Consider the following 15,998-nt stretch of genomic DNA (forward strand, 5'->3'; position numbering starts at 1 on the left):
TGAACTAGAACTGAACTAGAACTGAACTAGAACTGAACTAGAACTGAACTAGAACTGAACTAGAACTGAACTAGAACTAGAACTGAACTAGAACTGAACTAGAACTGAACTAGAACTGAACTAGAACTGAACTAGAACTGAACTAGAACTGAACTAGAACTGAACTAGAACTGAACTAGAACTGAACTAGAACTGAACTAGAACTGAACTAGAACTGAACTAGAACTGAACTAGAACTGAACTAGAACTGAACTAGAACTGAACTAGAACTGAACTAGAACTGAACTAGAACTGAACTAGAACTGAACTAGAACTGAACTAGAACTGAACCAGAACTGAACTAGAACTGAACTAACTCAAAAGCTTCAATTGCTATGATTTCAGTAAATCTTTCTTGCCCCCATCGCAAATCATCCCCACTGTGTAGCAAAGCAACATTTTAATCTCAACTTTCTTTAAGTTAATATTCTTTGTGAAATTGCCACAATTAAAATTTAATTCTCTTTCTCATACATATGAAAATAAAAATTGTATTTATTTTTTTTTAATTTCTCAACCCCTTTAGATTCTCTTTGGCACTCCGGAGTTTGTAGCACCAGAAGTAGTAAATTTTGATAGTATATCGTATGCCACAGACATGTGGAGTGTGGGGGTCATAACTTATGTGCTGTAAGTATTATTTTTAAATTTCACAATAAAATGGTTTAATTATAAACTGTTGGTTTAATATAATAGTTTAATTAAAAACACCTTAATTTCAGCCAGAAATTTTAAGTGAGTGAAAGACAAATCAAGAACACAAAACAATTGAAATCAGTGGCCATGTATAAACTAATTAAAAACTTGGCTTAATTAATCCCTAAAGAAATCAGACTGACTGGTTGTTACATTTATTTTGTTTCTTTTTTTTTGGGTTTTTTGGGATTTTTCTTCACACTCACCTCACCAAAATTCTATTATTTTTAGTACAAGTCTTATAAGCATTTAGGTTTAAGCTTAAAGACATTTAATTAATTTTGTCTTAATTCTGTATTGTTATGTTATTTTTCTTTCTTTTTGCTCTCAACTATAATTTCAACATACCAACCAACAAAACTACAATCTTCATTATTGTTGGATTCTTATCCACGACTTGTTTTGGGGCTGGCATGACTATTACCAAAAATGACTTAACAACAATTACTGCTGCTACAATACAATACAATGAACGACGTACAACATCAACAATTACAACCATGTAATATGTACCAACAACAAAAACAACAACATGATAATTATAACCTCCTCCATAACATGTTAAACCACCTCCACCAACAACTACATGAACGTTACTTCATTTAACTTGGCTACCAAAAACCATACATGAACAACCAACTTAACCTTCATTATCCGCAAATGCTGAAATGCTTTTGTTTATTTCCTCTCTATCTCTCTCTCTCTTTTCCTGTTCTGTAACTGCTATATTAAACGTACATAGCATCTCCGGCCTGTCCCCCTTTATGGGTGAAACCGATATAGAAACAATGGCAAATGTAACCATTGCCAAGTATGATTTTGAAGATGAATCCTTTGCCAATGTATCGCCCGAAGGTATTGATTTCATATCAAAACTATTAGTAAAAGACTTGAGGTGAGTAAATGTGTATGTATGTGTGCACTAAGCTTTTATAGCTTTTTAAATGTTTGCTGTTGTTTTTTGTTAATTAATTTATGTTGTTTCTCATTTCGCTGGCTCTTTTAGCACCCGCATGACAGCTGCCCAATGTATGAAACACAAATGGTTGCAGAGACGTCCTAAAAGTCCTCCCAAAGTGGCTCCAAAACCTTTAAATATACCAGCGGCTCAGCTGAAAGCCAGCACACCTTCACCCATACCGCCAAATATCGATAATGATGATAGTTCAGGGTCGCTGACACATGATGAGGAGGACGAGGAATTGTCAGGGGTAAGTTTTATAAGAAAGAAAGCTTTTGTGTATATATTTATTTAAAAAGCTGGACAATGTAAATGTTCACTTAAAACAACGAAATGAGCTTCTACACACAATAATTTTTATATATGTATAAAAAGCTTCATAGAAGAATATTTAGATAAGAATTATATAGCATATTAACAAAGTTTTTTCCACATTTATTAATAATTGATATTTTGTTTTATAAATTTGAATGAAAAAGCTTTTGATAAGATAAAATTTATGTATTTATCTAAAGCTTTTTAAATAAGCGTGATATTTTAAAGCTTTTTTAAAAAATCTCTCAATACAAAAAAATATATTTATTGAATATTTAATTCAAAAAGCTTTTAACATAAAACTATATTTATTAAAAAATAAAAATACTAAAAGCTTTTTGCGGATGGCTTGTTTATAAATTTATAAAGCCTAACCTAAAAAAGTATTGTTCAGAAGAATTTAATATAGAAATATTAATAAAACTTGTTTTGAAAGACTTTTTTCAACAAGCTTTTTACCATTGATACTATTAGCATTACTATTGAAGCTTTAAAGCTGACTTGAATATTACTACAGAAAATTTAAATATTTATAAATCATTTGAAAGTTTTTTGTGCATATTTTAGCTTATAAATGACTTTACTGGATTATTAAAGCTTTTAAAGCTCTTTTCAAAAACTATGAATTTTTGTATATATTACCACAATTGAAAGCTTCTACAACAAACTTTTAGCAACCTTAAAAATATAGTTTGAAAGCTTTATCAAAGAAGTTTATATAAAAACATTTTAATATTTATAGATCATTCGAAAGCTTTGTGTACAAGTTTTAGCTTATAAATGACATTTACTGGATTATTAAATCTTTTAAAGCTTGTTTCATAAACTATAAATATTTGTATAATTTATGACAATTGAAAGCTTCTACAAAAAGCTTTTAGCTACCTTAAGGAGATTGTTTTAAAGCTTCACCCAAGAAGTTTATATCAAAAAATTTTAATATTTATAGAACGTTGAAAGCTTTTTGTAAATATTTTGGTATATATATCTTTTACTAGTTTATTAAAGCTTTTACTATTTTGACCAAATCTAAACATATATAAAACATAAGTATTGAAAGCTTTTATAAGCTTTCGACTAATTAATAATAAAAAGTTTTAAGAAGAAGGACTTTTGACAGAAAATATATTTATAAAACTAGATTACAGAAAGCTTTATTAATTACTCATATAAAATTTAAAGTTTTTTCAAAGAAGCTATATTTATTTTACTTTAGAACATTGGTAGGCAAATAGAGGCATTTAATTTGTGTGCTTTTTTAGGTAAAAAATACAATATCCACAACAACATCAAGCAACTGAATGAAATGTGTGTATTTTTACGCTCTATTACGCTCTTTTGTTCACATTCGGGTTGTTTGACGAAAATCATCGTAACCTGAACAATGGCTTTAGAAGGTTATTTTAAGAAGTTTTTTAAATATTGATTGCTGATGATAAGTATGAAGCTCTTATATATTAAAAGATTTTATACATTTGTAAACATATTTGATAAAGCATTTAGAAAAAATATACAAATAAAAAGTATGATTATTAAAAGCCTTTTTGTTTTGACTATATAAAGCTTTGTTTAAAATGATTTTAACAGATTTTTTAATATAAAAACAAAAAATTTGTATTTATTTCAGTTTTTAAGGTTTTTTAAGAAGCTTTCGACTGTCGAAGCTTTTGTAAAGAGTATACAAATAGAAAGCTGAATTATTGAATGTTTTCATATTAAGTTTTGTTATTATCTTGGGACAGAAACCTGTCTATATTGAAAATAAAGTTTTTTCTAAAAATATATTCTTCAATAAAATATCCAAAGCTTTTTCAAAAATTGTATTTGTATAAGATTACACATCTTTTAATCGAAATTGTTATCAATAGAAGCTTTAAAGCCTTTTCTACAAATATATTCTTCAAAGCTTTTTTCAAAAAGCTTTTACCAAACATTTTTAAAACATTGTTTGTGTGCTTAAAGCTTTTACTTTGAACTTTCATAGATTTGAAACAGATTTAGAAGTTAAAAACTATTAAAAATTTCTATTGAAAGCTTTCTATAGAATACATTTCATATATGGGGGATTTCATGTCAAGTGAACCAACTTTTGAAATCGATGTCTTCCGATCGGGATGAAATTTGCACCAAGGTTAGCTCTATTGGATAGTAACTCAGACACAATTTTTCAACAACATCGGTCGAGAACTCTCTGAGTTATAGGGGGTAAAATTTTGACAATTTGGTCAAACAGGGGTTTTTTCTTATCCATGTAACTTATTACCTATTGTTCTTAGCAAAATGTGTTCCAAATAGTATAGATAGCTATTTCTTCGATCTTTCGAAAAAAAATATTTAAAAAAAAAAATAAAAAATTTTTAATATTTTTTTTCCGAAATCAAAAACTTTTTTGACTTTTTTTTAAAATACGCTATTTTTTTTTATTTTTTTTTTTTTCTTAAAATAAAGTTTAGATATTTTCCTTGAACACCTACTTGGTCGCTTAGTGGGATGCGAGTGGGATATCTATCAAAATAAATATTTTGTAAATCAAAACATAAAATTTTTGACTTTTTTTGCAAAATCAAAAACTTTGTTGACTTTTTTTTTTCAAAATGGGCCCTTTTTTAATCTTTTTTTTTAGGTCAAACAAAAGCTTAGATATTATCCTTGAAGACCCTTTTGGTCGCTTAGTGGGATGCGAGTGGGATATCTATCAAAATAAATATTTTTTAACTCAAGACTTACAATTTTTGACTTTTTTTTTTTCAAATACGATTTTTTTTCCAAATGGGCCCTTTTTTTAAAATTTTTTTTGTAGTCAAAAGAAAGCTTAGGTCCATTCCTTTAAGATATTTTTAGTCCCTTAGTGGGATGCGAGTAGGATATCTATCAAAATAAATATTTTGTAACGCAAGACATACAATTTTTTAATTTTTTTTTGCAAAATCAAAATTTTTTTCCAATATGGGCCCTTTTTTAATTTTTTTTTTTTGCTCAAAAGAAAGCCTAGGTCCATTCCTTTAAGATATTTTTAGTCCCTTAGTGGGATGCGAGTGGGATATCTATCAAAATAAATATTTTGTAACGCAAGACATACAATTTTTTAATTTTTTTTTGCAAAATCGAAATTTTTTTCCAATATGGGACTTTTTTTTAAAAATTTTTTTTGCTCAAAAGAAAGCTTAGGTCTTTTCCTTTAAGACCTATTTTGTCACTTAGGAAGATGTGAGTAGGATATCTATTAAAATAAAAATGTTGTAACTCAAGACATTCAATTATTGACTTTTTTTTTGCAAATTCGAATTTTTTTTCAAAATGGGCCCTTTTTTAAAAATTTTTTTTTAGTCAAAAGAAAGCTTAGGTCCATTCCTTTAAGATATTTTAGGTCCCTTAGTGGGATACGAGTGGGATATCTATCAAAATAAATATTTTGTAACTCAAGATATACAATTTTTGATTTTTTGGCAAAATCAAAAACTTTTTTGACTTTTTTTTAAAATGGGCCCTTTTTGTAATTTTTTTTTTTGCTATAAAGAAAGCTTAGGCCTATTCCTTTAAGATGGTTTTGATCGCTTAGTGGGATGCGAGTGGGATATATATCAAAATAAATGTTTTGTAACTCAAGACATACAATTTTTGTGTTAAAACATTTATTTTGATAGATATCCCACTCGCATCCCACTAAGGGACTAAAAATATCTTAAAGGAATGGACCTAGGCTTTCTTTTGAGCAAAAAAAAAAAATTAAAAAAGGGCCCATATTGGAAAAAAATTTTGATTTTGCAAAAAAAAATTAAAAAATTGTATGTCTTGCGTTACAAAATATTTATTTTGATAGATATCCTACTCGCATCCCACTAAGGGACTAAAAATATCTTAAAGGAATGGACCTAAGCTTTCTTTTGACTACAAAAAAAATTTAAAAAAAAGGGCCCATTTGGAAAAAAAATCGTATTTGAAAAAAAAAAAGTCAAAAATTGTAAGTCTTGAGTTAAAAAATATTTATTTTGATAGATATCCCACTCGCATCCCACTAAGCGACCAAAAGGGTCTTCAAGGATAATATCTAAGCTTTTGTTTGACCTAAAAAAAAAGATTAAAAAAGGGCCCATTTTGAAAAAAAAAAGTCAACAAAGTTTTTGATTTTGCAAAAAAAGTCAAAAATTTTATGTTTTGATTTACAAAATATTTATTTTGATAGATATCCCACTCGCATCCCACTAAGCGACCAAGTAGGTGTTCAAGGAAAATATCTAAACTTTATTTTAAGAAAAAAAAAAAAATAAAAAAAAATAGCGTATTTTAAAAAAAAGTCAAAAAAGTTTTTGATTTCGGAAAAAAAATATTAAAAATTTTTTATTTTTTTTTTTAAATATTTTTTTTCGAAAGATCGAAGAAATAGCTATCTATACTATTTGGAACACATTTTGCTAAGAACAATAGGTAATAAGTTACATGGATAAGAAAAAACCCCTGTTTGACCAAATTGTCAAAATTTTACCCCCTATAACTCAGAGAGTTCTCGACCGATGTTGTTGAAAAATTGTGTCTGAGTTACTATCCAATAGAGCTAACCTTGGTGCAAATTTCATCCCGATCGGAAGACATCGATTTCAAAAGTTGGTTCACTTGACATGAAATCCCCCATATGTATAACTTATTAAAAAACTTCAATACTGACAAATAAAAATACATACCTTCGTTGTAAAAGATACCAAAGCTTTACATTCATTTTATTTTATAATAACATTATATTTAAAATATTAAAAAAGCTTTCATAAACTAATTATCCAAAAAGCTTTAATACTGTTACGTTTTAACCTTTTCAAAACGCTTGGTTTATTTCCTTTAAATAAACCGGATACTTTTGATTGCAAATAAAAGCCGTTTAGCAGTTTGAAAATTGTAACAACTCTTTATTTATTTAAAATGTACAACAACCACAGAATTAAATAGTCACTCAATCTTTTTTTATACACGTTTATAAATTTTCAGAAATACAGACACTTTATAATGTACACGAATTCACTTGAAAAACACAGCACACTTTAAGGCACTCAGTTGATGTTTATTCGAAAAGCGTCTCTGATAAACTCACTAACGACTGCGACCTCTGCCACTATTTATAACACTGCCATCTGTACTCTATATTGCTCTTTAACTATCTAGAGCTTTCTAATACATACGCCATCTGTGGTGTACTTTCTACAATGTTCTTTAACTGAATATTCGAATTCGAATATACGGTCGCTGCAAACAGCGTTGCCAACTTACGATCAATGGTCAACTGAAAGCTTTTATTCAATGTTAATAATGCCCACAGATATGTTACAGTTTGCTATTACAGCACTGTTATTTGAAAGCATTAGGCTACTTTTAAATCAGCCGTTAAAATAGTTATATTTGAATTCAAGTACAATTTCGTAACAATACTGATATAAAATTCAAAACAGAGAAGGCTTTTTCATTTAGTTGAAAACAAAAATCATTTCATTTAGAAGAGTTCATATTTTAACAAAAAAATATTTTAAAGCTTCTAAGACAAGCTTTTTAATTCATTTGCTTTTAAAGCAGAGACCGAAAATAATGGGTTCACTTTCATTTCAATGGCAAATTCTCATTCGCAGCCATTTAAAAATAATTTTTTGTGATATATCACTGAGAGAGTGATTTATTCGAGAACATTTTAGGTTTGTGGTTGAGAGAAACAGAAAAGAAACAAACACAAATAATCTGGATGAGTGATGAGCTTGTGACTTTTATTTGCGAACATGAAAAATAAATGGCAAAAATGCATTTGATGCAAATATAAAACTTATCAAAAGATTTATAACAATTTTAAAAAAAAATCTCATTTCTGTTAAAGTTCATACCAAACCATTTAAATAAAAATCATTTTATAACGGTTATTTTCAGTGATTTATTTTTATCACAAAAATATAAATCAATATTTGGGTTTTTTGGTATATGGATGAGTTATTTTCGATCTCTGCTTTATTCAAATCCAAAGCTTTCAGTTTTTTATAATCAAAATACAATTTTTTAAACATGATATCCTTTTCATAAACCTTTTACTTCAAAAATCTATTCTTAGTAACACATTTTGATAAATACTACTCATGTATTGTGTGGCAAAAAGAAAACTCTTATAATCCTTTGATGCATGCATATTTTCCTTAATACAGCCAGCCATAGATTTTGATGCCTTTTGTTAAAATTCTCACTTATTGTCCGGATCACACAAGACTCACAGGACATATACAACTTGCATTTTAATTAAAGACAAAAAATAAAAACTTGCATCTAGCTAAAAATTCATATCCCACAGACATGTCTTAAAGAATAATAGATATTGTCTTAATACTATTGTAGATTTTTTTCTTATTTCTTTTTTCCTTCCTCTTTTCATATTCAACTTTAACTTGACTGCAACAACAGACAAAGGAATTGGACACAACAAAGGATAATCTGAAAAATTTCATAGAACGCTGGGAGGAACATCCCAACAGTCCGTATGTGTTTGATGTCGAGGGAAATGTAATTGCGCCGCTCAGCGAAACGGAATATAAACAGCCTCATGAAGCTGACAGTATATCATCGTCTAGAGGTGAGTACTGTTGTTTAATGACAGCAAAAACTACAAGAAAAACAACAACAACAAAACCAACACCTAAAATAATAACAGCCACACTAACAAAAGCTACAACTACAACACAGTCCACCAGTTTAACGGAAGCAACTGAAAGGAGACAACAACAGCAACAACAATTAATAAGAAGCAAATAATACAACAACAACAAACAAAGCTAAGCAAAGCAAAGCAAAGCATAAAACCAGTTTTTCAGTTTAATCATAACTAAACTAAGTTTAACATTTAAACTAGTTTTAAGAAAAACTGGTTTTAGCGAGAATTTGTTTTGGTTTGTTTGTTATTTTGTAGCAAAAAACACCATAACTATACAAATCTTATGTATATCAGTAACTTAAGCCAAAGATTAAGTTTAATTTGTGTTACATTTTTTCTGGTTGGGAAAAAGAATTAAACAATGTTTTTACTTATTTACTTACAAAATTTCTTCACTAACCCCAATTAAATACATATTTCTTTTGTATATTATTTTTATTTTTTATTTTTATAATACAATTTTTTTACCATAATTTTATTTAATATGTCTTACATTTTATTGTACTGTGATAAGTATTGTTGTTTTCTTTTTTGGTTTTTTCTATATTTGTGTTTGAGCATCGAAAGAATGAAAGAAAAACAAAACAAAACTACTAAGAAATTAATAAAATGTCATAGATTTTTAACCTCTTTTTTTAACATTTGTTTTTTGTTGTGTTTGTGTCTTTTTATAAAAATCTCTTTCTGTTTATTTTTTTTTTTAATTTTCTGTGGAAAAACAAAGAAAAACACATGAAATATATCATGATGTTGTTTGTCATATTTTTTTATTTTATTTTGTAAACTCTACCATGCTGATATGAATCTATGAAACTCTTCACCATAACTACTTAGGGGGAAATAGGAGTGTTAGGTTTATTAAAATGTTGGTAATTTCTAATTAATTAGATACTCGAGCTTAAAGAATTTATAGTAAACAAAATTACCTAGTACTGCACTTGGGAATGTAAAGACATTTTAAAAAGCTCTAAAGCTTTTATATAGTAGATATTTGAGATTTCTAATTATATTAGTTTTCTAAAAATTGTAGAAGCTTTAAAGTTTGGAAAATCACAAAGCTTTTAGATTATAAGGATTTAATTTTATACTCTAAAGCTTTTCTATGGATACTTTTGGAAAATCACAAAGCTTTTAGGTTACAAGGATTTAATTTTTGACTGTAAAGCTTTTCTATGGATACTTTTTAATATATCTAATTGTGTTGGCTTTTAAAAAGCTTTTTTTTACAGTAAAAACTTGAAAGCTTTTTTTAACTTATTTTTATTAAAAATTTTCAAGATTTACAAAAATTGCTAAATAAAATAAAAAGCTTTTCAAATCCTAAACATTTAATTTTTCCCTTAGTATTCAGCCTTTTTTACTTAAAAATCTTAAAAGGTTTTAAGATTTTCTTCAATTTATAAAATGCTTAATGTATTTCAACTCTAGTATTCATATTTTTATAATCTAAAAAAGCTCTTAATGAACAAATTATACATAAAAAAGATTTATAATGAAAAATTAAAAGCTTTTTCAGAATTTTAGAAGTTTTTATACCCTTCACCTTCGTGAGAAGGGTATATATAAGTTTGTCATTCCGTTTGTAATTTCTACATTTTTCATTTCCGACCCTATAAGGTATATATATTCTGGATCCTTATAGATAGCGAAGTCGATTAAGCCATGTCCGTCCGTCTGTCTGTCTGTTGAAATCAAATTTCTGAAGACCCCAGATATCTTCGGGATCCAAATCTTCAATAATTCTGCCAGACATCCTTTCGAGAAGTTTGCTATTTAAAATCAGCAACATCTGTCCACAAATGGCTGAGATATGAGGAAAAAACCAGGACAATCTCGATTTTTGACCTATATCTGGATTACTAAGTCATTAATATAGACAATATGGATATCTAATGATAGATATTTCAAAGGCCTTTGCAACGACGTATATAAGACCATAGTAAGTTGGACCTACAATGGGTCAAAATCGGAAAAAATATTTTTAACCCAAATTTTCACCAAAAAAAAATTTAAAAACAAAAATTTTTTTTTTTAAATTTAAAAAAAAAACAAATGGAAAATTTTTTTTTCCAAAAACTGAAAAAAAATTTTTGTTCACCTAAAAATATTTAAATTTTTTATTTTGAAGTATAATTTGGTGAAGAGAATATAGCTCTCTTACTTGTTTTTTTTATAAAAATCTTAGTTTTCAATCGCTTTAACTATTTAAAGTGGTTGATAAAAGCTTTAACAACTTTTTTTTAAAAATATATGCAATTTTATTGTTCAATCTATATACATATATAAAAATGAAATGGTCCATGTATGTAATAGCATCACGTGAGATGCTGATTTTTTTTTTAATCGATTTGAAATTTTCAGGAGATGGTTTGTAAAGAAAAAAAATCAAAAATTCCAGATAAAACACCGATTTTTTTTGAGTCCAGTCAACTGTAATAAAAAAGCTCCCTAAAGTATGCAGTACAAATTTAGATATTTTATTTGCAAATAAATAAGAACAGGCAGGTGTATGTGATTTGGAGAAACTTGAAGAACTAACATAAGGTCAACTAGTTTAAAATAAAAATATTTTGTCACAAACGTTTTTATAGAAAAGCTTTAGAGTTTGTGAATTCTACAATGAATATTGTAAAAAAAAAGCTTTTAAGTTTCAAAAGGTTTATGGAAAAGTAATTTTGATTGATAAAAGGAGAAAACTAAAGCTTTTTTAAAAAAAAAGAGTGATTAAAAAGCTTTAGAGTTTGTGAAAAAATTTCTAATAATTGTTTCAAATTATGAATATTATTAAAGCTTTTAGGTTTAAAAAGGTTTTTCTAAAAGTAATTTTGATTAGTATTAAACATAAGCTAGGAAACCATTAATTAATGGAAAAGCTTTTTAATATAAGTAGCTTATTAAATGATGAATATTAAACAAAATTATTAAGGTTCAAAAATGTAGGTATTTTTTAGAAAGTTTTAAAAATTTTAGTGAAAAAACCTTAAATTTTAAATTTATTAAAGTCTTCTAAAAAAATTAGGTATGATTAATTTTATTTCATAAATGTTTGTATGTAAACAATTTATAAATTCCATTGCTAAAGCTTTGAATTATTTAAAATATTTTTAAAAAAGTTTGTTTAGCATTTTAGTTACTACAAACTTTTGCCTTAATTTCAATAATTTCATAAATTCTCCTTTTAAATATTACAATATTTTCCATACATATGTTTGTAATGCGTTTAGGCTTGCTAAATAAATAAGGTCATTTAGTTTGTAGCAAATGGTGAAGGGTATAAACTACTCGTCTTAGCCTTGTATTTAACTCTTACTTGTTGTTTCTACATCCTATTATTTTTCCTATATGTTTAAGTATATTTATATATGAGTACGTTTGAGTATTGTCGTTCCACTATATAAAATACTTGTAAGCTGTTTTTAAGCGCCTTAAGCATAAATATACTGATATCACTTTTACCATACGAAAAAATCCTAAAAGAAAATAAAATCAAAAAGGCTAAAGAAAAATACAGCAACCAACGTCTACAGATCTCCACCCATCATCAAGTAAACAACATTGCAACAGCATGATGATATAAAAATCGCCAGCAACAACTGCAACTACTACTATGCTATAGTACATGTAGTAAATGTACTCTTGCAATCAAAACAAAAATAATAAGAATATTGCAGCATCCTTGCCAAACAAACAAGCAAACCAACCCACCAACCAACCAACATAATACTTTAAACTAAGAGAAAACAAACAGCTACAACAAGAAAATATTGTATAATATAACGTTATGAAAGGACACTGATTGCAACAAGGATTTATTCTACATATTTTCCCTATATTTTGTTTTTATTATTTTTCGTTACAATTTGTCGTTTATTTATTTCAAGCTGATACACTGCAGCGAATTGCTATTTCAGAAAGCTTTTCCGTTTAGTTTATTTTCAATTTGGGGGACATAAAACTATCACCTTCAGTCTCTCAGTGTTTTTGTTTAAAAAGCTCAACTCAGCTTTGCTTGTTTGTCTCTTGTTACTTGCTCTCATATCATCTCTTCATACATACATACGTACATGCATATTTACTCAAACATACTTATGAGTATTTGATCCTGGCTCTTTTGTTGTTGTTATTATTTTCTACACTAAACAGTGGGGACAATCGAAAAAAGTGGTAATCAATTTGAATCTTCTAAACTACTGATCCGATTGCAAAATGATGTATAAAACAATTGTAAAGAAGGACATGGGCTTTGAGAAACTTGTATTTTTTACTACCCTGTTACCATACAAGCTGAGCTGCAGGGTGTCAAAGTCGGCAACATCTGTTTAGAAAACTGTGTACTTGAACAAATATGGACAGATTTTAATAAATTAATCATTATAATGAAGTAAAAATGCTTATTATTGTTTAAAAGATATTTAAGTTTATGTTTTTAAATTTTAATTTTTTTACCCTGACTTTATTTAGCATTTCTCAAATATCTTCGGTTAAAGATGTTCAAATATTTTTCAAGAAACATGGTTTGATTTCTAATGAATCACGAAATAAGACATAAAAAGTCTTTTGGCAATATCTCAATCCGACTTGTTGTGAAAAATAATCAAATTCAAAATTTTAAAATAAGTTACCACTATTTTTCAATTGACCCCACTATGTACTGTCTTGGTTTGGTTTGTGTATCATACAATTTATGTATTTTCAATAATAATTTTCTTTATCACACTTTTTTCGTTTATGTATTTATGATGTTTTTCTATATTTTTTTTTTGTTGTTCTCCTTACGTTAATCTTCTGTATCATTTTCTTTATTTTATTTTATTTTTTCCACTCTGTATTTAAGTTTTTAAACATACTTGTATACAAATTGGTACAAAAATACTACTGCAACATAATCTTTAAATAATGTACTCTGTCGTACTAGTAAAATATCACAAAAAAATAAAAAATAAATTCCTAAAACTAACTAAAAACCAAAACTGAAACAAATTGAAGCAAACAAAAAGATTAACAGTGAACAAAGTACCAAAGTACACTTTGCATTAGGGTCAAAAGGAAAGTTTTTGTTTTGCTCTTATTTCAAGGTAAGATGAGCTTAATACTTAATAAGGTGTTTTAGAACAAATAAATAAATAATACTTAAATAGCACATTATTAGTATGTATTTGCAGCAAAATTATTATGCACAAAATTATAAAAAATATTTTCTCATTCACACATAAGCATACAAAGTCATTAAGAAAATTCATCAAAATTGTCTGTAAAACGAAGGAGATTAAAATTCAGAAGCTTTAGAAACTGATAAATAGTTAAATAAACGTGTTTAAAAGCATTATATATAATTTATAAACTGAAAGAAGAGTAGAAAAGCTGGAATTTTTCTAACTCAATGAAAACTGTTGAAAAAAGCTTTTATTTCTAAATTTAAATATTGTATTTTAAATCATTTAAAAAAAAATATAAATGAAATTGCTGTGAAATTTGTTAAAAAATTGTGGTAAATTGTTGCCAGGAACATGTTTATAGTACATATGTTTCCAGCAACATGTTGCTAGTAAATATGTTGCCAGCTACATGTTGCTACTAAATAAGTTGCCAGCTACATGTTGCTAGTAAATATGTTGCCAGCTACATGTTGCTACTAAATAAGTTGCCAGCTACATGTTGCTAGTAAATATGTTGCCAGCTATTATATAGTATATTTTTGTAATTTTTCATTTGAGACCCCACAAAGTATATAGTATATTCTGGATCATTATAAATATCGGAATCGATATTAACATGTCCGTCTGTATGTTGAAATCAACTTTCGTAGCCCACAATAACTTCCGTACATGATTCATACGGCAACAATATATCCGATATAGACCCGGTTCGATTTCTATTTAAAATCGAGAAAATGGCTGAGATATAAGGAAAAAACCAGGATAAACTAGATTTTTTACTTAGTTTTGATCTACAGTGGTGGCCACCAATTTAAGACAAATACTTTAATTTTTTTCATCAACTGAATTTTAAGTGCGATAGAGCCAAAATAAAAGGACCTCTAAGGGTATGAAATTTATTATTAATGTTTCTAGTTTCTGAAAAATGTTTGGAAAAATCGGTAAAACATATATGGACAAAGATATGTGGAAATACGTTGACCCACCTCAGCGAACATCCGCTGTTAATAACATGATATGACCGAAATAAATGGAACTAAAAATACGAAATTTGGTCCGAATATTTTATAATAATAAAAATATAATGATATAAATGTGAGAAAATATGTTTATTTAAAAAAAATTTTTTTTGGTCAAGTTGTAGAAAAATTTTATGTGTTCGTGGTGAATATGTATGAATTGACTCAGTCGAATAAAACACACTTGTGTGTTAAAACAATCCTCATGCATACATATTTGTGGAAATATTTGAAAAAATAATTGACAATCACGTGGAATTTAGCAAAGAATTTTTGTCTTAAATTCCTGGCCACCACTGTATATCTGAATTACGAAGTCATTAATATAGACAGTATGGATGTATACATATATTGATAGATATTTAAAAGGCTTTTTCAACGACCTATATAACGCCATAGTATGCCGGACCTACAATGGGTCAAAATCTGGAAAAATATTTTTTAACTCAAAAATTTTTTCATAAAACAAAATTGTTTTTCATAAATTTTTTTTATTAATAAAAAAAAAAAAAAAAATTTGGAAAAAAAATTCACAAAAATTTTTAAAATTTTGAATTGAAAATTAAAAAAAAAATTTATTTGTTTCACAAAAAATATTTAAAATTTTATTTTAAAGTATAATTTGGGGAAGGCTATTAAGAATATATGTAGCTTTCATAATTGTTTTACAAAAGCCCATAATGTTGACTACTTTTGATTAGAATTAAAATTTTAAAGATTTTTGAAAAAAGCTTTTTAAAGTTAAATAAATTTTCTTTTATAGATGCTTAAAATAAGACTAAGTTTATGTCTATGAAATTCTAAATATTATTTTAATAGTTTTTGATTTTTAAAAACAAAAGCTTTTAATACGAAACAAAATTTGTTTATAAAGCTTATAATAATGAACTAATTTAATTAATTGTATTTTATTTAAAATGCATTGGGTAAAGATTTAACAATTTTATAGGTTTTACAAAAAAGCTTTTAAATTTTTTTACAAAAGCTCATAACGATGTTTTAAATATTTTCAAAAACTTTTGATTAATTTTTAAATTTTTTGAGAAGCTTTTAAAAGTTAAATAAAGTTTATTTTTAAAAAAGCTTTTAAAATTAAATATTTTTTTTTATTAATTTTTAAATACTTTGAAAAGCTTTTGATTAAA

General features: G+C 26.9%; 1 protein-coding gene across 2 annotated transcripts in view; it reads left to right on the forward strand.

Annotated features, from left to right (window-relative positions):
- Window positions 1–15,998, forward strand: part of sqa (spaghetti-squash activator) — a 91,944-nt gene that overhangs the window by 73,029 nt on the left and 2,917 nt on the right. For both annotated transcript variants that reach the window (XM_065510840.1, XM_065510841.1), the window contains exons 6-9: window positions 566–669; window positions 1,478–1,630; window positions 1,742–1,946; window positions 8,432–8,600. In XM_065510840.1, coding sequence (XP_065366912.1) covers window positions 566–669; window positions 1,478–1,630; window positions 1,742–1,946; window positions 8,432–8,600 — 631 coding nt within the window. The remainder of the gene's footprint in view (window positions 1–565; window positions 670–1,477; window positions 1,631–1,741; window positions 1,947–8,431; window positions 8,601–15,998) is intronic.

The sequence above is a fragment of the Calliphora vicina genome, chromosome 5 (genome assembly GCF_958450345.1).
Source record: "Calliphora vicina chromosome 5, idCalVici1.1, whole genome shotgun sequence".
NCBI lineage: Eukaryota > Metazoa > Arthropoda > Insecta > Diptera > Calliphoridae > Calliphora > Calliphora vicina.